Consider the following 24,421-nt stretch of genomic DNA (forward strand, 5'->3'; position numbering starts at 1 on the left):
CCCCAAGAGTGGCTTAAAGGGCTAAAGGGAAACTAAGAGTCCTACTCTTGGACATTCCATCAGTCTCAGAGGAATAAGCCTCGTCTTTAGTTTAGTTAGTCAGTCAGTCAGTCCGTCCATACATTGCTTCTTCATTCAGTTGTTCCGCAGTTGTCTCTCACTTTATCCCAGCCCTCCTATTGCAATCCAGGTGCCCGTGGTAGTCAGGGACAATCTGGTTCTTCTGGTCTCAGCTTCATGAAGACTGGGTTGACATGATTCATTGGTCCTTTGGACTAATTACGTCTATGCAACTTTCATTTTCTTCCTTCTTCTTTACAACAAATAGGAAAAGACCAATATTTGTACCTTGGATGGCATTCAGTCGCTTTTAAAACCCTAGATGCTACTGACCAAAGCAGGATGTAAAGCCTTTTCCTTTTGGATTATGTCCTGTCAATTGATCTTATTGTCTCTCAAGATAATGATCCGAAGCCTCAAGTCCAGCTACTCATTCCCTCAACGTGTTTGTTTATGGCTAAAAAGTTTTCATAACTTTGTCCCCTTTATACTCTAACATATTCATGTCTATATTTGTGTGCATATATGTATTCAAGTATATATACTTGCATGTACAAGTAAAAATGCATATGTAAAAATATCCTCTGTCAAACTTACAGTAAAAATGAGCATAGAGCCATTTGCCTTCCATTCCCGTTCAGCTTGTGTGCCTATCTATGTACCTACTCATAGGTTACTGTTAGTGTTGTTATTGCAGGACTGTGTACATAATAGTATTTACTTTTGCTGCCTCTAACTCTTATGCTCTTCCCAGTGTCTTCCATTACCTTGGTCATTTTCTGCTGATCTTCCCCTATTGTACAAACAGACTTTTAAAAGACGGAAGTTTTTCATCCCAGTTTTCCTTGAATTCTTTGAAGCCCCCTTGTATATTGCTTTCCCCATCACCATGTTAATGCAACCATGTATCTACTCTCTAGTTAGTGATTTACACTACCTTCCCCTCCAACCTGTATTTACCTTCAAAGACTCTTTCTTTCCATGAGAAACCTTTTCATGACTTTTTATAGTAATGCTCTCATACAATATTAGGCCTCTTGTGAATTATCCATTTCACTCAGTATAATGCTCTCCAGCCTCATTCATATAACAAAGTGTTTTGCAGATTCATTCCTATTCTTTAACACTGCATGGTATTCCATTCTGTGTGTGTGCTATCATTTATCCATTTGCTGATAGACACACAGGTTGTTTCCATCTTTTTGCAAAGTGAATAATGCTACTATGATGTGGGTGTACTTATAGCTGTTTCAGTCATGGCTGTTATTGAGCTAAAATATGTATCTAGTAGTGTGATTGCTGGACCATATTGTATTTTTGTTTCCAACTTTGTAAGGAAACATCATACCATTTTGCACAGTGGTTGCACCATTTAACATTCCCACCAGTAGTGTCTGAGAATTCCAATTTCTCTAGGCCATGAACAGCATGTGTTTCTTCGTTTGTTAAAATCTTGGCTTGGATGAGATGATATCTAATTGTTGGATTGATTTGAACCTATCTAGGGGTCCTGGTGGCCTGGTGGTTATGCTTTGGGATGCTAACCTCCAGGTCAGCAGTTTAAATGCACCACAGTTCCTCAGAACGATAAGGCTTCCTATTCCCAGAAGTTCACAAGAGCAGTTCTACCTTGGCCTATAGGGCAGCGATGAGCTGGCATTGACCATTGGCAATGAGTTTGGTTTGGTTTGAGTGACTATAGGGTCACTAAGAGTGGGACTCAACTCAATTGAAGTGGATTTTGGGTGTGGATGACTAGTGGTCACAAACATCTCTTGATGTGCTTGCTGGCTGCTTGAATGTACTCCTATGTGAAATGACTGTTAGGGTCCTCTGCCAATTGTTTTTTATGGTTTTTATTTTGTGTTTGTTATTTTTTGACAGTTTCTTAGCATATAATTCACATACCATAAAATTCAAAAGTTCAATCACATCAAGCAGATATGTACAATCATCACCACAATCCATTTTAGAACATGTTCTTCATTCTTGTTCTCATTATTAGTTCCCCATTCCCACCATCCCCACTTCCCTTGCCATACCTCCAAGTAATAGTTAATCAAGTTATTGTCTCTGTAATTTACCTATCTTGAATTTTATAATTTTTTAAAAACATTTTTTAAAAACTAACAATAACAAAGAAAAACACATTAAAAACCTCAATCTAAAAGAAAGCGGAAAGTATTCAAAACTAGAACAGAATTTTTAATGCAGTGTAAGGAAGATCAAATTAAGAAGCGTTAAAGTTTAGCATAACTGCATCTACAACAATCACTTTCCAACGCATTCTACATCATCGCACACGGTTATTCACATCCCTGGTCCATGGTCAGCGGGAATTCACCACAGCTTTAATCCATGTGTTTCCCTTCTTCTTCTTTTTTAACTGAAACAACTTTAAAATGGGTCAAAAGAGAGATCAAATGATAAAACAATATGTTTTAACCTAACTAGCTCTGCCATAATTGGCTTCACAATGCTTTCTGATTTACAAGGCTATGCATATGCCTCAACTATGACCAGGGGGATTTACCAGAAGCACAATCCATGTATGAACCCTGCAAATAGGTTTTGAGCTTCCATACATTTCTGTAATCAAATTGTTCCCAAAATTCAAATTTATTATTTACATTGGATCACATGGGCTAGTGTATTTATTCTATGTGGACTTGGCTGACTCCTCACTTAGATGCCTGTTTGCTCACAGACAAGCCTTAAAAGCGCTAGACACATTTCTTTATTTTTCCTTTTTTTTAAATCATTTTATTACAGGTTTATACAACTCTTTTTCATATACATTTTTCTTTTTTTTTAAATCATTTTATTAGGGGCTCATACAACTCTTATCACAATCAATACATACATCAATTGTGTAAAGCGCATTTATACATTCATTGCCCTCATCATTCTCAAAACATTTCGGGTTTATACAACTCTTATCACAATCCATACATACATCAATTGTGTAAAGCACATTTGTACATTCATTGGCCTCATCATTCTCAAAACATTTGCTCTCGATTTAAGCCCCTGGCATCAGCTCCTCATTTTTTCCCCTTCCTCCCCACTCCACATTCCCTCATGAACACTTGATAATTTATAAATTATTATTTTGTCATATCTTGCATTGTCTGACGATTCCCTTCACCCACTTTTCTGCTGTCCATCCCCCAGGGAGGAGGTTATATGTAGATCACTGCAATCGGTTCCCCTTTTCCACCCTACCCTCCCTCCACCCTCCCAGTATCTACACTCACACCACTGGTCCTGAAGGGATCATCCACCCTGGATTCCCTGTTTCCAGTTCCTATCTGTACTAGTGTACATCCTCTGGTCTAGCCAGATTTGTAAGGTAGAATTGGGATCATGATAGTGGGGGTGGGGGTGGGGGCGGAGGAGCATTTAGGAACTAGAGGAAAGTAGTGTGTTTCATCGTTGATATATCACAGCCTGACAGGCTTGTCTCCTCCTGGAGACCCTTCTCTAAGGAGATGCCCAGTGGCCTACAAAAGGGCTTTGGGTCTCTATTCCGACGCTCCTCATTTGCTTTGGAATTTTTGTTGGTTTTGGTTCATCTGATCCCTGATACCTATCCCAGTGAAACCTCATGATCACACGGGTTAGTGTGCTCCATCCATTTGGGCTATGTTGCTTCCCTGGGCACCAAATTTTTAATCAGATTGTTGGCTTTGGGTTGTTGAGGTGTTGACATTGTCCATAAATTTTAGGAATTTGTCCCTTGCCTGATATGTGATTGCTAAAATAATTTTCCATTCTGTACGTTCTGTTTTTCGTCTTTCAGTGAAGTCTGCTGTGCATAGCTATTTAAGATTTAGGAGGGCCTGGTTGTCTAGTTTGTCTTCTTCTGTGTATTTTTTATTCATTTTTAATAGGGTATTTATTTCATGTGTCAGGGCCCTTAAATTTGCTCCTGTTTGTTCCTTAATAGCCTTTATTATGTAAGGCTTCACAGTTAGATTTTTATCTAATTTGAGTTCATTTTTCTTGTCTGATGAGATACATGAATCCTTTTATTTTCTGCAAATGGATATCTAGTTTTGTCAGCACCATTTGCTAAAGAGACTCTCTCTTCCACATCTAATGAGTTCCAACCCTTTGTCAAACATCAGTTGTCCATAGTGGGTGGATATACTCTTGGGTTCTCAATTTTGATCCCTATGTCTGTCATTGTACCAATACCAAGTTGTGTTGACTACCATGCTAGGATTTTGTGAGAACATTTGCCTCTTTTCATAAGGGACATTGATCTATAATTTTCTGTTTTAGTGGTGCCAAGGTCATGCTTTCTTCATAAAATGAATTTTGCCATATCTCATCCTTTTCTTTGTTGTGGAGTAGTTTGATTAGAATTAGTGTCAACTCTTCTGTATTTGGTAGAATTTACCAGGGACGTCTTAAGGGTCAAAACTTTGTTGGGACTGTTTAATTACCCATTCAATTTTTTCTTTTGTAATGGATCTATTCTAATTTTTTCCTTCTGGTTGTGCTACTTTGGGAAGGGAGTGTTTTTTTAGAAATGTGTCCACTTCTGGGTCTTCAACCTTGTTGGAGTAGAAGTTCTTCTTAACATTCTGTTAGGAATATTTCCACTTCAATTGGATATGGTGTGACTTTGGCTGTTTCATTTAATTTTTGTTATTTGCACATTCTGCATCTTTTTTCTTTATTAAAGTTGCCAGTGCTTTTCAATTTTATTAATCCTTTCCAAGAAACAAATTCTAGTGTTGGTGATTTTTTTCTTTTAAGTTTATTTCATTCTTCTGCTGTTCCTTCATGTTCTCTTTTGCTGTTCATTTTCTAGTTGTGGGTGATGTTGGGTCCAGATGTTGATTTGGGTTATTTCTTATTTTTTGATGTGTGTGTTTGTTGCTGTAAATTATTCTGTCAACACTGCTTTTGCTGTATACCAAGGCTTCATTATGTTGTGCTTCTGTTCTTGTTTGACTCAAAGATAAGTTTTCCCATTTTTTCATTTGTACTACTATCCAGTAGTTTTAACTAGTGTGTTTTTCAGTGTCCATGTATTTGACTTTTTCAGTACTCTTCCTCCTGTTAGTTTGTAGTTTTGTAACATTCTGATCTAAAAAGATGGTTTTCAGCATTTGATTCTTTAAAATTTACATAAACTTGCTTTGCAGCCTGATGTTGGTCTCTTGTAGGCAATGTTCCTTGTGCACAAGTGAGTAAGGAACAATGTTATCAGAGGTGTGTTCCTTGAGGTCACGTTGGCTGATTTTTGTCATGGGTTGAGTTATGTCACCAATAAAATATGTGATAACTTAGCTTGACAAGGTTGATCAGTTATTTATGATCCCCATGAAGTAAACTGATAAGAAAAACCAAAAGAAGGAATACCGAAGCAAACCAAACACACTGCTATCTAGTTAATTCCAACTCCTAGTGACCCCAATGGCTTTCCAAGACTATAATTCTTTACAGGTGCAAATATAAGGGAGAACGTCTCATCTTTCTCCCAAGAGCAGCAGATAGGTTTGAACTATCAACTTTTTAGGTAGTCGTCCAATGTCTAACACAGTGTCACTGTGGCCCTACGATGGAGTACAATACCATTAATCTCAACATAGCTCTAATACGACGTAAGGGCAGTTTCCCTGGGATGTGTCCCACAAATTCTCTTATCTTAGAAGGGATAAATGGAGAGAAAACTGAGCAGAAATCAGATGGACTTGCTACCACCAAGAAAAAAAGAACCAGAGGTGGAGTACATCCTTTGGACTGGGGGGTCCTTGCACTGAGAAACTTTAGACTCAGGAGAAGATAGCTACCAACACACACGGAAATCTGAAACAACAAAAAAAATAATAGTGGTCTTACAGATACTGAAAGACAACAAGAAACTTTCCCTAGAACCAACAGAGAAAAAAAGCCTTCCCCTAGAGACAGCATTCTAAATGTGAATTTCTAGCCTTCTAAACTATGAGAGAATAAATTTCTGTTTGCTAAAGTCATCCACTTGTGGTACTTTTGTTATAGCAGCACTAGATAAATAAGACAATTAGGTTGTTTAGATCTCCTGTACCTTTTTTGAGTTTCTAGTTGTTCTGTCCTACATCAAAAGTGGTGTGCTAACTAACGTACTATTTTGTGGAGTTGTCAATTTCCTTTTTCAATTCTATTAAGTTTGATTTATTTAACTGGGGACTTTTTCATTGAGTGAATAGAAATGTATTGTGGTACTACCTGCTTGTTTTATTGACCTTGTAATTATATAATGTCATCCTTGTGTCTTTTGCTGGTTTTGCCATACCACAAATTAATAGTGTCACTGCTGCTCTTTTTGTTACAATTTGCTTGAAATATTTGTCCATCCCTTGGATTTAACTTATTGTTGTCTCAGTGTCTAAGGTGTGTCTTTTGTAGATAGTATATTGATGGGTCATGTTTTCTTATCCATTCTGCTATTCTGTGTCTTGACTTGTACATCTGATGTATTCACATTCAATGTAATTATTGAAAGCTATGATTTTACTGCTATCATTTTGCTTTTTTTGTTGGTGTTGTTTACCTTTTTATAATTCTTATAGTTTCATTGTTCCATATAGTATTCTGTGCTGACTTCAATTTCATTGTTGTTGTTTTAGCTTTTATTGAAATGTTATATTTTTTTTGTATTTTTGAGGAAGGTTACCAATTTTCTCTGAGGTTATCTCATAATTTATTTTTATCTTTCCATTTAACACAGTACATTGATATTGATAATGTCTTGATATCCTCTTTATTTAAACCAGCTGACGGGTTGATGGAAGTAAGGGACGCAGCTCATCTGGTCAGCAGGAAATTGTGCAGCATAGGTGTAGAGATCCTACCTGGCTGATCACTGATCCTTTATGTGGTTGTCAGTGCAGTCCTGGCAAGTGGAGTAATTTGTGTGGTTCTTGCCCCAGTCAGAATGATCCTTGCAATAATTCAAAATGGTTGCACTGTGCCTGGCTTATTATCAAATCAGTACTCTATATGCCTCCTTGCTCACATACTTTTGTACATTCTCTTCCTCAAATTGGTATTTGTCTATTGACAGATACCGTCTTTTAAAGTTATGAGTTCCATAATTGTCACCCCTATTTGTTTCACCTGATTTCTTCAGTCGTTGTTGTAAAGGATCTGCATAATGTATGTGCTTACCTTACCCACTTGGCCACATCCTTCTAGTGAATTGAAAGTTGCCAATTCTTCTGTTTCAGTGAATGAAAAATTCCTTTCTACTGTCCTCTGGCTTCCACTACTGTTGCTGAGAAGTCACCTCTATGTATATGTATATATGTGTGTGCTTGTGTGTGTGTGTTAGTTGCTTATAGGAAATTTATTTTTGCTGGTTGTTTTGCTTTTGCTTTTTTTAGTCACCATCAATCTAAATTTATTTTATTTCCTGGGGTTTGCCAAGGTCTTAAATCTTGTCTCGAATTAGTAATTTTCGGTCAGTATTACTTCAAATATTGTTTCTGCGCCATTTCTTTTCTTTTTACTTTCTGGAACTCACATTAAATCTTAAATATTCTCAGTGTGTTCTATATGATATGCACATATGGATATGTTGTTGTTAGTTACCATAGCCTTGGCTCCAGCTCATAGCAACCCTACATAAAAACAAAACAAAACAAAAAACAGTACCTGAAGCTGTGCCATTCTCGGAACTGTTCTTTAAGCTCATTGTTGCATCCATTGTGCTCCGACCACATACAAATATATGGACGGTTATATTCTACGTCTGCCTCTTTCTGGACTGTTGCTTTTGACCTGTTTCACTTCTCTAAATCTTACTTCAGCTACATCGAACCTCTTTTAAGGATCCATACATCGAGCTTCTCCTTTAGTTATTGTGTTTATTAGGTTGTGTGTTTCTAGGGTTTTTGCTCAAATCTGCCATGTTACTTTTTATTCTGTCCATTTCCTAGTTGAAAATATCACTGTATTCTTGTTTTAACTCACATTATCCTGTCACCAAGAACCCGAATGGTGCAGTGGGTAAGTGCTGACTACTATACAAAAAGTCAGCAGCCATTCCATGAGAAAAGGTATGGCAGTGAGTTTCTGGAATGGTTTAGGTCTTGAAAACCCTTTGGGGTGATTCTATTATGACCTGCCGAGTTCCTATGAGTCAAAATTAACTCGATAAAGAATCACATCATCTCCTTTGCCTGTCTATTCTCTAGTCTGGCCATTTTTAATGAAATTTATTTAAAATGTTCCTGAAAAATCAATTGACTCCCTGTCATTGAGTTGATGCTGATTCATAGATAACACCCTTGGGTTTCTGAGACAGTTACTCTTTTTTTTAATGGTTTTCTCTGTTTTTTTTTCTTTTTATCATTTTATTGTGGGCTCATACAGCTCCTATCACAATCCATACATAAATACATTGTGTCAAGCACATTTGCACATGTATTGCCATCATCCTTCTCAAAACATTGAGACTATAATTCTTTATGGAAGTTGGATGCCTTGTCTTTTTCTCTTGGAGCAGCGAGTGGTTTCAAACTGCCAACCATGCAACCCAACTCGTAACCACCATGCTACCCATGCACCTTGAGAATCATTTAAAGATCAAATAATTTTATTTTCCATATGAAAAAATATTCATGTGCTTCCACTGGTCGCTTGTGGACATGTTCCTTTCCTTCTTTTTAAATCATTTTATGGGGGGTTAGTTAGACTCTTATCACAATCCACATATGCATCCATTTTGTCAAGCACATTTGTGCATTTGTTGCCATCATCATTTTCAAAACATTTTCTTTCTATGTGAGACCTTGGTATTAGCTTCTCATATTGTCCTCTTCCTCCACCGCCCTCCCTCCCTCACAAACCCTTGATAATTTATAAATTAGTATTATTATATTTTCATGTCTGACACTGACCGATGTTTCCTTTCATGGACACATTCTCACCTGGGTTATTTTAATGAAATTTTAGGCCTTGAGATATTCTGGGTCTAATTAAGGGTAGATAACTGGAAAGCTGTATCAAAAGCTTTAAATTTCACCTCTTTCTCAACCTAGATGTGAATTGTACTCCATGGGAAGGGAAGGTTCTGGATTCCAGCTCTGGTTCCCTAGCTGCCGTGACTACTCAGCCTTTCATCCCTTCTGGACTAGTGGGTGACTCCTAAACTCCAAATATTTACCAGGTAATTTTTACTACCTAGTAAACTTGTGGCATTAAAGAATTTGCTTTACAAGTTCATCTACCTATTATAGGTATCTGCCCTTGGGAAGTCTGGTTTCAATTTCTAAGACTGATGTTGAAATCCACACTCAATCGTTAGTGACATTAAGGAAGATGAGAAGCACAGTTAGAATGACCACATAGAGGATGATGTACAGTAGAAATCCATTAGAGACATACTGAGGCAAAAATACAAGGAAGAGTGAAAGGGGATTGTTTTTAAGGGAGATTGAGGATGATAACGGGAGACTAAACTAAAGATGTAAAGTATTAAATTCGTGTAGGAAAAGTTAACCAACCACTGGTGTGGCAATATAGTAATACCCTTCAAAGTGGCAGAAATTTTAGGAAACGGGAAATCTGAATGATTTGTGAAATTGGGACATGTAAAATGTCGTTTTATATAGTCTCCAAAAATGACCTCAAGGTATTGAAGGGGAATAGCATTGAAAGCATCAAATACAGGAATGTATTGGAATCTATACATATATATTTGAATGAGATCAATATAGAGAAAGTTGGACGTATAATGAAAAGATATTACCCAGGGGTAAGTGAGAAACAAAAAAGCAACTGAAATAGTGCAGGCTGGAAGTACATTTACAAGGGTTGAGAATAATAAGTAAAGGTGAGGGTACTTGCCATATAGGGTCCTTGTGAGTTGGAATCAACTTGATGGCCGTGGATTTGGTGTTTGGGGGATTTGAGCAAAAAATGAAATGAACCAGAAAGCGTATGAAGATGATAGATGAATTGAGAAAAATGTTCTGAGATTGGTTGTGGTGATGATTACACGGGTCTCCTTAATATGATTGAATGGTTAAACTGTATATCAGAGATATAGGACAATAAAACTATTACCAAAAATGGGAACAAAAGTGAACAAATACCATGAAATGTTCAAAGAAGTGACAAAAGTACAATTAGTCAACACATGTCTGACAGAACCTAATAGAAAGAGAATCAATTGGTGACACAACTGTAAGATGGCATAATAAGACTGACTGCAAAGTCAGCAGTTCAAACCCATCAGCTACTCCACTGGGGGCTGGTGGATTAGATTTTATGCTTTTGTAAGGATTTACAGTCTTGAAACCAACAGTGACAGTTCTGCTCTGACCTTTAGGATCACTGTGAGTTAGAACTGGCTTGAACACAGCCAGTTTGATTTCTTTTAGCTATCAAAATATGCATTTTTTTAATGCTAACCCTCAATTTAATACACTCCAAGTAATTTATTCTTGCCAGCTTGTTAACTTGCAACTAACTCACCTTGGCAACTAACATGGCAATACATGTAGAAAACAGTCAAATTAAGGTCTTGTGCCAACCACAAAAAAATCTAAAGGCACTAAAAATATATATTCGTTGTTATAAGGAAGCAGAGAGTGAAAAGGCCTTGGAGACATGCATCCTTAGTCTGATCACCATTGGGCTATGTGGCTGACAGGACATAAGGTCAGAATATAATCGGACTAACCCAGTGTTGCTCTCTCCATAGTCATGGATCCAGAAGAGTCCATCCCTGATGAACACCTGCTCCAAGGAGAAGAGAGGCAGGAGCTCCATGAGATGCTGAGAGAAGTGGGATTGGATGCTGCGTACTGGTTTCCCAAACTGCAGGAACAGCTGGGTGTGACCTGTGTCCAAGCCTTACAATACTTAGATGAAAAGGACTTTCAGGAGCTGAAATCCCAGGCACAACATCCTTGGGAAAAACGGGCTCTAGGAAAACTTCTTAAAGTGTCACCCTCAAATACTCTTTCCAGTTTGCAGGAGTTTCAGAAGAACAAGCAGAAGCAGGCAGAGAAAGCGCTGCAGGAGTTGAAGGATTTGTTGTCAGGGGGGAGGCAGCGACGGGAAGAGTCTGTAAGGACAAAGGAAGCAGAGCTGAGGCAGGCCATGGAGATCCCAGGAGAGTCCTGGCCAGCCCCTGAGAAATCTCTACGGGAAGTCCTGGAAACCATACACAGACAACTCAGTCGCATGCAGGGGACAGTGGCCCGCAGCCAAGACCTGGAAGATGAAGAGCTGGTGAGAAGGGCATCTGGAGGGCTGGCCCTGCAGGGAATTTACAAATCCAGCGACCAAGGAGATCTGATCAAGAAGAGAGAGGAACTGATCAGTCTCCCCCCAAATTTCTCCCTCTTTGGTCCTGAGCAGGGCACCCGGATGGAAACAAAAGAATTTTCATCTTCTCATGCAGAATCTGTATTCACCCAAACTATTGAGAAGCTGGGCTTCAGTGCCACAGCCTCAGTCAAGGGTGGGGGTTGGGGTTTCAGCATGGAAGTGGGTATGGACCAGAGTCAACATTCGGAATCCCAAAAGAGTCAGCAGTCATGTTCTGAGGACTGTTATTTCTGCACAACCAAGTTCAGCTACATGCCATTGGCCTCATGTCACTTTCCCATTGACCAGCTCCAGTTCTCCAAGGCTGCTCTCCAGGAACTGAAATGTATTGAAGACCTCCTGGGACCACCTGAAGGTCCAGACACACTGCCCTTGGTGAGGCGCAGGACGGAGGCCTTCTTCCACAGGTTTGGCTCTCATGCTAACCAGGGCCCTCTGCACCTGGGAGGAATCTACTGGTGGAAGGCTGTTTCAGAGGGTTTCAAATGTGAGCAACTGGCAGAAGTGAAGCAGCAGTCAGCAGAGGCTCTGGATATTTACATAATGGGCAGCTACAGTGGCTTTGGAGTGAACATTGCGGCAGGTGTGGACATTTCCGACTCTCATGCAAATGTGACGTGTCAGAGAAGTAGCTTCCCAAACCTCCAAACCAAAGTCCAATTATCAGTGGCTCAGACAGGTGGACCACCAGAGGCGGATGGCTTTTCCCAGTGGAAATCGGGGCTTGTTGCCAACAATCAAACCTGGTGCGTCATTGACCGGGGGCTTCAGCTGGTGCCCATTTGGGACATCATCATCTCCAACCACAGAAGTGATTTTAAGGATCCTCTTCGGCTGGCTAACTGCCTAATAGACAGTTACACTGCACTAACTGGCCTCACGGCTCAGATTCAAAGTGGAGAGGAATTCCTTACTGCTGACAAGGAAATAAGGGTTTTCCTAGAGGATGTGAAATCTTGGGATGTATCTGATCCCGAAGAGCAACTGGGAACACTGATAGATTTCATGCAAACTTTGAGTCAGAAAGTTAGAAGTTATGACACCTGGATTAACATGTGCCTCACAGATTGCAACTTGCAGAATTTTCTGGTGGACACTTTCAACTTCTGCAAGGAGTCTTCCCATCTTGATATTAAGTTTATTACATCTCAGTTGCGTACTCTTCTGGATCCTCACATCTACAAAGTGAAAAATTTCTCTCAAGCTCATTCCATCATGCAGTGGATCTTCGGACCAGAGTCATGCCACGAGCAAGTCTACATCTCTCAATTATCTGAATTAACTCAAATCTTAAAGGAGACTCATAAGGCCCTCGTGGAATTGCAGGCCAACGCTGATTCTCAGGAATCAATTGAGGAAGCTCAAAGAAAAGCTACTTATAAGATCAGCTCATCTCTCCAGTCCTTCTTGGATAACCTTCGGGAAATGGGGCAGCTGGACACACATCTCTTGCTACTTTCCATTGCAGCTGGGGCAGGTTACCGCATGGTGCACAACACTTTTCAGTATCTGCTGGGGTGTGATGAGGTAGGCTACCTGCTGCATGAAATGGAAAGTGTTCATGATAAATACCACGAGCTGAAAATTATTTGCAGTTATGGGGCTCAGGCTTTCCTGGTGCTCACGGGTCTGACAGCCACAGTAGGAATTGGAGCGGTTTCTCCAGAGAAGAAAGCAGAACGGTTAGCATTCCTGAGAGAACGCATTGGGCGATCCATGTCTAAAGAAGTTGAATGTGTCCTCACCAAATTTGGGGCAGATCGTGATTGGGAAAACCTGGAGAAAGACTTGAGACAGCTGGTTGATGGGAATTACGATGTTGCTGTGTCTTCTTTGCAAATGGATGAGGTGATAAAGCAATTAAGAGGTCTCTGCAGTGGAAAGAGACAGCCCCAAGAGGCAGATCACAATGAAAATAACAAAACCGAAGGGATCAGAAATGAAGCCTTCCGAAATTTGCTTCAGCGTCTAGGCCTAGAACAGTACTACCCAAAGAAGATGGGCAGAGCGAACTTTCATCTCATCTACAAGGCCTCTGTGTTTAACACCCAGCCCAGCTGTGAAGGAGAGCTTCCCTTCTATTTTCTGCAGAAGCTCCTGATGCTTGACTATAATCTGAGATACCTGGTCTTCAAAGCTGGTGAGAACACAAAAGACTCTGTCTCTGCAGGTGCCTCAAGCTCTGAAAATGAAGCTTTTGACCTATATGATGAAATCTTTGAAGACATTGACAATTCCAGTAATACTTTAGCCCTTGATCAGAAGCACATTCACCCAATGGATATTCAGATGGCGATTTATCACTGTGCAGATGACTTTTCCAGACAATATGTTTTTGCCAAACTTTCCGTTTGTCAGTTTGCTCTTCCTCTTTTGGTACCAAATCCCTGCACTTCCCAACTTGAATTCTCTCTCTGGTCTCTCGGTCAGATCAGAAGAAGTTGGCAGCAAGCAGAAAAATCAGTCCACGAGAAGAAGAGCAATTACAAGAACCAGCAGATGTGTGCTGTATGTACCCCCATTGTGTCCTTCCTTCGAGTTGGAAATGGCTTCTCTGCTTCCAAATCTCTGATCATGAACTTGCTTGTCAGTAACCGGAAACATGATGTCTTTTTCCACCGACACTGCACAGGGAGCAGCAGAGACTGTCTCTTGATGAGGGGTGTGGTGGAAATCTGCTGGTTCTGTCCAGGTGGCGAAGAGGAGGACAGATTTGACAACTGTGTGACGTTCACCAATCTCCACGGTGATGCAAAGGACCACGAACAACAGCTCCTTTTCTTGCAGGAAATCTCTTCTCTCATTGTGATCCTCATGTCAACGTCTGATAGCAATAATGAAAACCGAAAAGTTGTTCGTGATTTGTGGCAGTCCTCAAAGTCTCTGATCTGTTTGCTTGATGACAAAGAAAAATCCGTGGCCAATAATTCCAGGCAGAAAGTGAGAATTGGGATCAAAAATAGAAATGAGGCCGAATTAACAGACGAGCTGACATGTACAATCAGACGCTTGCTGGCGGTATCAGATAAGGCACTCAGCTTACAGGACTGTGCTCGGATTGCTCACCAGCAAGGGTTCCTAATAGATGAAGACCAGAGAGATTGTAAAGAAGCCAAAGGAAAGGCACAAGCACTCGTTGCGCTCTTGGGAGAAACAAAGTTGTCTAAGATGAAGGAAAACTTACTGCCCCTTCAAGGACAGCTCTGGCACCTTTGGTGTAAGAAGGATAGAGAACTCTATCATCTGAGAGAAAAGGGGAACAGGAGCATTGAGCAACACAAGAGTGACATCGAGACAGACAAACAATGGATACGGCATGAGCAGTTGGCCAGAGCCTTTCCTCTGAATGATTTAATGCGATCTGTGCTGGAAATCCTCCAAGAAAATTCTGAAACTCACACCAAACTTTACTTCCTGCAGTGGCTGAGTGTGTTTTTGACCAACCTAACCATAGAACCCTTGGAGAAACTGCGTGAGAAGCAAAGCTCTTTGTGGGCACAGCTTCAAACAGAAAAGCAAAAAGTCCCAAAGAGTCGCTCCCTCAGAAGCTTGCAGAATACTATCGAAGCCATCTGCAAAGAGATTAATGATTGTAGCTTGGGAACTGAGCACCTTCTCAGAGAAGTGGGACAGATCTATGAAGCACTAGAGGAAGTTTCCTCCACAAAAGATGCCCTTTTCCTCTCCCTTCCCCAAATAGCTGCGGACCTGATGATAGCAGGGGCTGCTGTTGAGCTGATGGATGGAGAAGCATCCTATGTCCCTCTGAAATGGGTGGCAGCGGTTTTCGACAAGGTCTCTGAGAAACTTGGTAACAAAAAAGTGTTTGTTCTCTCTATTCTTGGCCTACAGAGTTCAGGGAAATCTACTCTGCTGAATGCGCTTTTTGGGCTGCAATTCACGGTCAGTGCAGGGAGGTGCACCCGGGGGGCCTATATGCAGCTTCTGAAGGTGGACGAGCCATTCACAGAAGAACTCGGCTTTGACTTTATGCTTGTTGTGGACACAGAAGGACTTCGGGCCCCGGAACTCTACAACAAGTCCCAGAATCGGGATAATGAGTTAGCAACCTTCGTCATTGGACTGGGAAACTTGACTCTCATCAATATTTTTGGAGAGAACCCATCAGAGATGCAGGATATTTTACAAATAGTTGTCCAGGCCTTTCTCAGGATGAAACAAGTTAAAATCTCCCCTAGTTGCCTGTTTGTGCATCAGAATGTGGGGGAAGTTACAGCTAAAGACCAAATGATGGAAGGACGGAGACGGCTGGAGCAGAGACTAGATGAAATGGCAGCAATAGCAGCTGAACAAGAACAGTGCTCAGATGTGACCCGATTCAGCGATGTCATTAAGTTTGATGTCAATAATCACGTCTACTACTTTGCTCACCTCTGGGATGGCAACCCTCCAATGGCCCCTCCCAATCCTCGTTACAGCCACAATGTCCAAGAACTGAAAAGCAGAATTATTAGGACTGCCAAAGAGGAATCCAGGGGTAGCATCATGAAATTATCAGAAGTGAAATATCGAGTTCAGGATTTGTGGAGGGCCCTAGTGAATGAAAACTTTATTTTCAGCTTCAGGAATACCAAAGAGGTCATGGCCATGAGCAAACTGGAAACCATGTATAACCGCTGGACCTGGTTGCTGAGGAGTGATGTACTAGAGTTGCAGAACACGTTGACCAACCAGATTCAGAATGGGAAAATCCAGATCATCAAAATGAGCACAATCGAGGCACCAGTGACAGAAAAATATGGAGCCATCCAGCTAGAGCTTGAAAAGTTCTTTACTGAAGACCCAGATAATGAAATACTGGTTCAGTGGAGAGCTAATTTTGAGCATAAATTGATGATGCTTAAAGAGGCCCTTCTTTCAGAAAGCAAAAGAAAAGCTGAAGAGCTTATTTCTTTAAAGAAAAGCCAAGAAAAACTGGATGCAAAGAAGTCAGGTTATGAAATGGAATTATTGGAAAGAAGCCGAAGGTTGGCTTTAACTGTCAAAGACAAAGAACTGAGTGAGAAAGAGCTGCATGAGAAATTCAATCAGCTTTGGGAAAAATGGGTCTATGATGTAGCGTCAAATGCCCCTCCACACACGGAGCCTGACATTGATGTGGATTGTGAAAACATTATTTTGGAGTATTACAAAAAGGAGATAGATGTGGCAAGCAGCCTAAAGAGTAATTTCAGCCAAATATTTGACATCAATTATGATAAACATATCCAAATGAGCAGGAGTTGGGGATTGAAAAAGACATTGGAGGTCCAGGATAAAGAGTGCATAAATATGATGACTGAAAGCATTTTGTCAAGGTTTCATGAAATTATTCACAACATTGGAAGGCAACAATGTGGTTACAATCCAAGTTATTTCCATGAAATCTTGGGAATGATAGATGAGAAGGTGACATCTGCGCCCACTGAGAATAGATATGTATTCACAAATGCATATAAGATTGACTTGTCTTTGTGTTTGTTTCAAAGAGCAACAGAGAAATTTAAGCAGCTGCACAAGGCATTTCAGAGAGCAAATGATCCTGTGCACTACCTGGAAAGCAAGAAAGATGACTTCTTCATGAGTTTTCAGATCTCTTGCCAAGGAGCCACCTCTGTCAAAGCATTTGTTGATTTTCTGTGGCAGAAACTCACTCCTGCTGCCTCCACTGCCATATTGAAAAAATTGGCCCATCAAGTCGCTGGGGACATGAGGGCTAACACCCCTGCATTCAATGAAAATAGAGCAAACCTGGAGAAGCACATTCTTATCTCTCTGGCAGAAGAAGAAAACTTTTCTAAATACTGGGAGTACATTCATAAGCCACAGGAATTTTTTAATACTTACATTGAACAGCAGATTCAAAGATACTGCTCAGAAAACAGTGGTGACCGAATAAAGATATTTTTAAAAATCACTGTAGATGACATTAAGGGCATCATCCGCAAAGCCATTCGTGAATCCACTGCAGTAGCCAAGGATAAGAGCAGCACTGCATCTGAATGGTTGGATCTGTTCTGTGATCACTTGAAAGATAATTTGGTGTTTCCACGAAAAGCCCTGGTAAGCATTGAACACCAAGAAATCCAAGATACTGAATTTCTCAAGGAGGCCATGAGTAAAGCCTTGGATCCCACAATGGACAGAATAGAACAGGACTCTCTGACTATTGCTATAGAACAAATCATTCCTGAAATTAGAAATTTTCTCTCTGTACATCTCTGTGGCTGCTGGAAACAGTGCCCCCGCTGTAAGGCAATTTGTACAAACACAATTTCTACACATGACGGAGACCACAGTGTTCCCTTCCATCGTCCTGGGGCTGTCAATGGATTTCACTGGTATCTAACAAATCACTTTAGCATTGACTGCTGTACCACTATGGTAGCCAGTGACTATTACTTGTTTTTGAGTGATGGCAGGCAAGTCCCATTTAAGAACTACCGGCAGGCAGGAGGGGATTATGCTACATGGAGCATTACCCCGGATTCATCCTCCCAGCCCTACTGGAAATGGTTTATATGTCATTTCAGACAGAATCTTGAACAAAAATATGGGTATAGATTCTCAGACAGAGGTCAAATCCCTAGTGCCTGGACCTATATCACAAAGCAGCAAGTGATCCATGACTTGAAAAATCAGTAATATTCAGGGACTACAAAGAGGCTCTACAATCTGAACAAGGGAGCCACAGGGCTGAAAAAATATCTTATAACACTTCTGCCTGAGAATGAACACCTTTTGAGATCTCTTCTAAAATAGAGTCCCTAAATATCCATCAATAAATAAATCTAGAGTTCAAAATTCCCAATAGAAATGAGACAGACTAGAGCTTTCAAGGACCATCGTGACCAACTGACCATTCAATTACTGACCCCAGCAAACAGATCAGACTCAAGAAAACAGAATAGGCTCATTGTAGGGTTGGCCACCCTATTTACTACTCCCAAGATGTTTTTCTTTCTTTATTCTTCTTTCTACTTAGCTGTTTGTAGAAACTTAGCTAAGAAACAGCTTTAAGCAGTTGCATGTCTTTGCCCAGGAAAAATCCTACTGACTTCAGCTTCCCCAGACCAAAAGCATTCATATCAAGACACCAAAAGCTACCGGACACATGTCAAAGATGCCCATTGGTTTCCGCCCAGACATCTTTCCAAAGCAAGGAGTCTGGCAGCTTCCATAAGAAAAGCTCACCCAATCCCTGATGAATCTTTCTTCCGTGATCGAACTGATTCTGACTCATACTGTCCTTATAGAACAGGGAAGAACTACCCCTATGGGTTTCCTAAAGGGCACGGAAGTAGAAAATGTCATCATTTTCCCAAAGAGCAGCTAGTGGTTTCACACTGCTGACCTTGGAGTTAGCAGTCCAACATGCAACACACTATGCCACCAGGGCTCCTACTCCTAAAGAGTAGATTGAAATTCCCAGAAATAAAGTGAATATGTCTACTTCCCTTTTTCTCATAGGCATTGAAGATTCCTGCACCATTGGCTCCAGGAGACAGTGTATTGAAAGCTATCTCCCTGCCGTCTTAATTGTTGCAAGCAATAAAGTATGCTCTGTTCTAGGTCCACAGAACTCTACAATATTCTTATGTTGAGGACAAATGACAAACTAACTGTTTCTGACGATAAAAGACTTCATTTTTATCCACTCAATTCCTTCTGGTTTAAAACCCAACTACTAATGCTAAATAGGTGTTGGAGATTATACAACAATACACATATGTACAAATACAGGTATGGTTGTGGATAGTTCTACATAAATATCTGTAAATAGTGCATGTATACACGACTCAAATATAAACACATATATAAATACATATAATAAAAAACATAAGACACACAGCCATAGAAACTATTTAGACATCTGAGCAAAACTACTTGTCTCTTCTCACCTTGAGCACAGGAGAATTAAGAAAGTCAAAGACTCAAAGATGCAGTTTGTCAGCCCACCTGAGCCATAACCTCCTCATCCTGAGACCAGAACTAGATCATACCCGGATCCTAGGACAAAAGTCTCTAATCAAAATGAAAATAGAAGGTCCTGATTTAAAATAAGGGAAAAAATAGAATGAAATTGAAATTTTTAAAAAGACCAGATAGTCCAGTCTGAAAGAGACTAGAGGAACCCCAGAGAGTATTATCCTAAGACATCCTTCTTACTTGAAATTAAAAGCACTCCTGGACACCACCAAATAACAGGTGGGCTTGTAAAATAAACAATAACCCCCTTGAAGAATGTGCTCCTCAGAACAAGACTTAAAGAGCAACTTTAAAAAAGAGAGAGAGAGGAAAAGACAAGGCAGGAAGAGAACCCTGACCAATAGAAGCAGGGAACCTAGGGAGGAAATAGGGAGAGACCTAACATGCTGTGGGGATTGCAACCAATGTCATGAAACAATTTGTGGATGAACCATCGACTTAGAAAACTAATTTGCTATGTAAACTTTCATCTAAAGCATAATAAAACATTAAAAGAATAAAAATACCATACATATGTGGATTAGTAACAGTCCTTGGAGTTTGTTAGCTTCAGTTTTATCCACATATAATACACATAATTTAAAATATTTCCAAAGTACTATTCAACTGCTATCAGAGAAAATGTTAGATTAAGTATATGATATTTTAGAATAACTTAAATGTAAACTCATTTAGAAATTCTTAAGTAATATTTGCTAGTCCTTCTTAAACGCATTCCTTTTTAACTTGGGCATATTAACTGAATCTTGGCATATCACTAGATATGACAAATAATTAGGAATTAATGAATCCTAAGCCCATTCCTGGCTGCAACACTGAGGTCAAACAGCGATAGCAACAACTGTGTGCCGTGCAGGATGGGGCAGGGTTTGTCTTCCCGTAGGGTGCCGATGAGTCAGAATCAACCTGACAGCACCTCATCTCAATGAAACTCAAATTTAAGCATGCTTTATCATTTTTATGTATAATTACATTTCAATATTTTAGCACAATGAAAGACATTTTCCTTTAATTCACTTTTGAGTGACCAACTAGATAAAATGAATTGATTTAGGTTATATTTTATTTATCTCTTTAGCAATATGTGTACAGTTAACTCACACGTCATTTACTTCTGGTCTTAAATCTTTACTTTTTCTCTTCAAATAAACTTGAAATAAAATGCTATGCATATGAATTGTGTTTTAGTTATTTATTGTTGCATATCAAAATATTCCAAAGTTTAGTGGCTTAAAAACAAAAATATTGAGTATCTTACAGTCCTGTGACTCTGAATGAGTAGCCTAAAATCCCTGATGAAATTGAAATCTAGATGCTGGTCATAGCAGTAGTCATCTAAGGTCTGAGTGATGATGGGGGATGCACTTCTAAGCTCACATAAAAGGGCCAGAAAACACATTTGCTTCCATCAGATTCTACAGATGTGGTACAGAGTCAACCTAAGAAAAATATTAAATAAATCTATAGTACTTTTGTGTTAGGCCAGGTTGATAGAGGAACAAATCCAGTGACACTCATATATGTGTAGGAAAAAGTTTTATGTCAAGATGTAATTTATATTAAAAAAAAAATCCCAGACCAGTCCAACTCAAGTCCATAAGTTCATTACTAGTCCATGAATCCTTCTCATGACTCATGAAGCCAACATGCAATGATGCACAATGTAGGAATATCACAGACCATTGGGTGCAAATCCAGGGTCAGCCAGTAGGAAAGTGAAGTCAGAGAGAGAGAGAAAGAGAGAGATTAAGGGGTTGAGGGGGCCTTTCTAGGATTCTCCTTATGAGAAGGCCGTGCCCACAAGGAGTGTGTCAATTGCACCCACAGGCTGGCACCTGATTGACAAGCTAAGCTCCACCCCTACACTTTAATATATATTCAATGGGACAATGAAATTATGCAACAACCACAACCTTCAACATATTAAACAAAAGTACATACCGTATATACTCGTGTATAAGCCAAGTTGGGATTTTTTTAATCTTTTATTTGGGGCTAGTACAACTCTTATCACAATCCATACACACACATGCATTGTGTCAAGCACATTTCTACATTTTTTGCCATCATCATTCTCAAAACATTTGCTTTCTACTTGAGCCCTTGGTCTCAGCTCCTCATTTTCCCCTCCCTCCCCCAAACCCCTCCCTTATGAACCCTTGATAATTTATAAATTATTATTATTTTGTCATGTCTTACACTGTCCAACGTCTCCCTTCACCCACTTTTCTGTTGTTCTTTTCCCAGGGAGGGGCTTACATGTAGATCCTTGTAATCAGGTCCCTCTTTCTACCCCACCTTCCCTCCATCCTCCCAGTATCTCCACTCTCACCACGGATCCTGAAGAGTTCATCTGACCTGGATTCCCTGTGTTTCCAGTTCCTATCTGTACCAGTGTACATCCTCTGGTCTATCCGGATTTGTCAGGTAGAATTGGTATCATGAAAGTGGGGGGAGGAAGCATTTAAGAGCTAGAGGAAAGTTGTATGTTTCATTGTTGCTATCCTGCACACTGACTGGCTCGTCTCCTCCCCGGGACCCTTCTGTAAGGGGATGCCCAATGGTCTACAGATGGGTTTTGGGTCCCCACTCCACACTGCCCCTCATTCTCAATGATACGATTTTTTTCTTTGATGCCTGATACCTGATCCCTTCGACACCTCGTGATCGCACAGGGTGGTGTGCTTCTTCTATGTGGGCTTTGTTACTTCTCAGCTACTTGGCTGCTAGTTTATCTTCAAGCCTTTAAGACCCCAGATGCTATATCTTTTGATAGCAGGGCACCATAAGCTTTCTTTAAGACATTAGCTTATGCACCCGCATTGTCTTCAGTGATCATGTTGGGAAGGTGAGCATCATAGAATGCCAGTTTAATAGAACAAAGTGTTCTTGCATTGAGGAAGTACATGAGTGGAGGTCCGATGTCCATCTGCAACCTCATCATAAGCTGAGTTTTTCAGCACATTTTTAATGCAATTTTTGTGGTAAAATTAGGTGCCTCTGCTGATATTCGGATTGGCTTATACTCGAGTATATGTGGTAAATAGCATTCTTTGGCTCACGGCTGTCCTCCAGTCTCTGCATCTATGTTCATGGCTTCCTTCTGTGTTGCTGGGTGTCCCAAACCTCTTCTCAGAAATGCATGTGTCACTGGATTCCGAAATTACCCTGAACCCAGAAAGATGTCATCTCAAGATACTGAGCTTAATTCTGACTGCAAAGATCCTACATCCAAATCAGGCCACAGTCACTGGTACTGGGAGCTAGAATTTGAACTTTACTTGGGGAGACAAAATTCAAGCCACTACAGTTAGGATTCCAAATATATTCAGAGCAGTATGAGTAGTCACTTAAAAATTATAAACAGAGCTAAAATTACTCAGAGACATCAGGCTATAGAAGAGCAGGAGAAGCAAATTATTTTCAGAGTTATTTTCACAGTTTAGGTAAGGAATTACAGGGGTCTGGGCTGAAGTGCAGGTTCAAGTTAAGAGAGGATGGATCAATCCATCAAGTTGAAATGGATATAGTCAAGATACATTTTGGAGCTGAAATAATTAGTACTAGTACTTAGTGATAGATTCCATATCCTGTATGCAAAGTAAAGAATATGGAAAAACAAAAGATAAGTCCCATTTTCCAATTTGAACATCTCAATGAATACCATCAGCAGAGATAGTGAAAATAGTATAGCCTGGCCCACATGGATGTGTTTTTTTAGAGATTTCATCTCAAAATAAATGGAAAAGAAAACTAAGATAACTTTATTTATAGAATTAATTAACTAAATATCTTGCCTAATTGTATCCAATATTCTATAGGAGTGATAGATAAATATGCAATTCCATTCAATCTTGTTATTAAAATAGCAGAAATCCTTAAGTAATAAATGTAGTATATGGGAAATGAGAATTCACTTTTAGCAGACATTTTTAAGTATTTAATTTAGAAAGAAAAAATGTTCCTTTTTCTTGGAGCATAACAAATCAGTCATGGCCTATGTATGTTTAATATTTTGAAGAAATCAATGACATATGTGCCTTTTGTGGAGATACATACAAATTCACATTCAAGTTTCAGCTAAGGCAAACTTTAAAGGTTATGGATATTTCTTTTCACAATATACCGTGCTTCCATTAAATAAAACATTTATACTTTGTCAGTAACTATTTACTATTTATATTTATTATATTTGTAAACATATTTGTTTCCTTACAATAAAAAAGCAGAAGTATAAACACTTTCAATTGATGATAAATATAATGATTCAAATAGGAGCTACAAGTGCTGATATTATTTAGGGGGGAAAAAAAAGTCACCCATGGCATTCGTTTTCTTGGTTCGAAAATTCAGGGTCATTGTCGCATGGGTCAATGCAGTCACCTGTCATAACATAGTTCATAAAGTTCATGATCTATGTCCTAGTTTGGGAGTAGGGTCTGGATTCTTAGCTTGAAGACAGCCATCTACAATGCAACATTAGTCTCTATTCATCAGGAGGAAACTGCAATGAAGAAGAAAATACAAGGATCAGAGACAGTATTGGAAAACAACACTAATTGTCTCCATGGCTCTGGTGGCTTAGTGGGCTATGTATTAGACTGCCATCAACAAGGTCAGCAGTTCATACCCACCAGCCACTCTCTAGGAAAAAGACTTCTCACATAAAGACTTTGCAATCTCTGAAACCCTACTTTGTCCAACAGGTTTGCTATGAGTTGGAGTCACCTTTAGGGCAGTGGGTTTGGGTTGTGCTTATGTCCATAATTTCTTCATAAGCAAATAATCAGAGAAACTATAAGAAGAATGCTGCATCAGGGTTGGAGGAAGGCTATTAACACTCGGCCATATGTGGATGACTGTGGTAATTACATAATTTGGTGTCAATTTGAGGAGTAAGAGTGTAGGGGTGCACTGGCCCATGGCCCTGCGGGGGACAACACCAGTGACACGGTGTGGGAGTTGCGCCTGATCCGACCCGCCGCGCCGAGGCAAGGCACTGGGGGGGTGCAGCGGAACAGCGGGGGAGGGGAGT

The 24,421-nt window shown here is 40.0% G+C and overlaps 1 protein-coding gene and 1 pseudogene across 1 annotated transcript; both read left to right on the forward strand.

Moving 5' to 3' along the window:
- The first annotated feature begins 9,180 nt into the window (after positions 1 to 9,180).
- On the forward strand, positions 9,181 to 18,974 carry LOC101649685 (interferon-induced very large GTPase 1-like). The gene is made up of 2 exons (XM_004717129.4): positions 9,181 to 9,226; positions 10,766 to 18,974. The coding sequence occupies exon 2, from the start codon at positions 10,768 to 10,770 to the stop codon at positions 18,040 to 18,042; it is 7,275 nt and encodes a 2,424-aa protein (XP_004717186.3). The 5' UTR covers positions 9,181 to 9,226; positions 10,766 to 10,767; the 3' UTR covers positions 18,043 to 18,974.
- A 4,921-nt stretch (positions 18,975 to 23,895) lies between these two features.
- The window catches only part of LOC101649370, a 7,088-nt pseudogene continuing 6,562 nt past the window's right edge, over positions 23,896 to 24,421 (forward strand).

Source organism: Echinops telfairi, unplaced genomic scaffold, assembly GCF_000313985.2.
Source record: "Echinops telfairi isolate 266 unplaced genomic scaffold, ASM31398v2 ScPeMD7_41;HRSCAF=154, whole genome shotgun sequence".
Classification (NCBI taxonomy): Eukaryota; Metazoa; Chordata; class Mammalia; order Afrosoricida; family Tenrecidae; genus Echinops; species Echinops telfairi.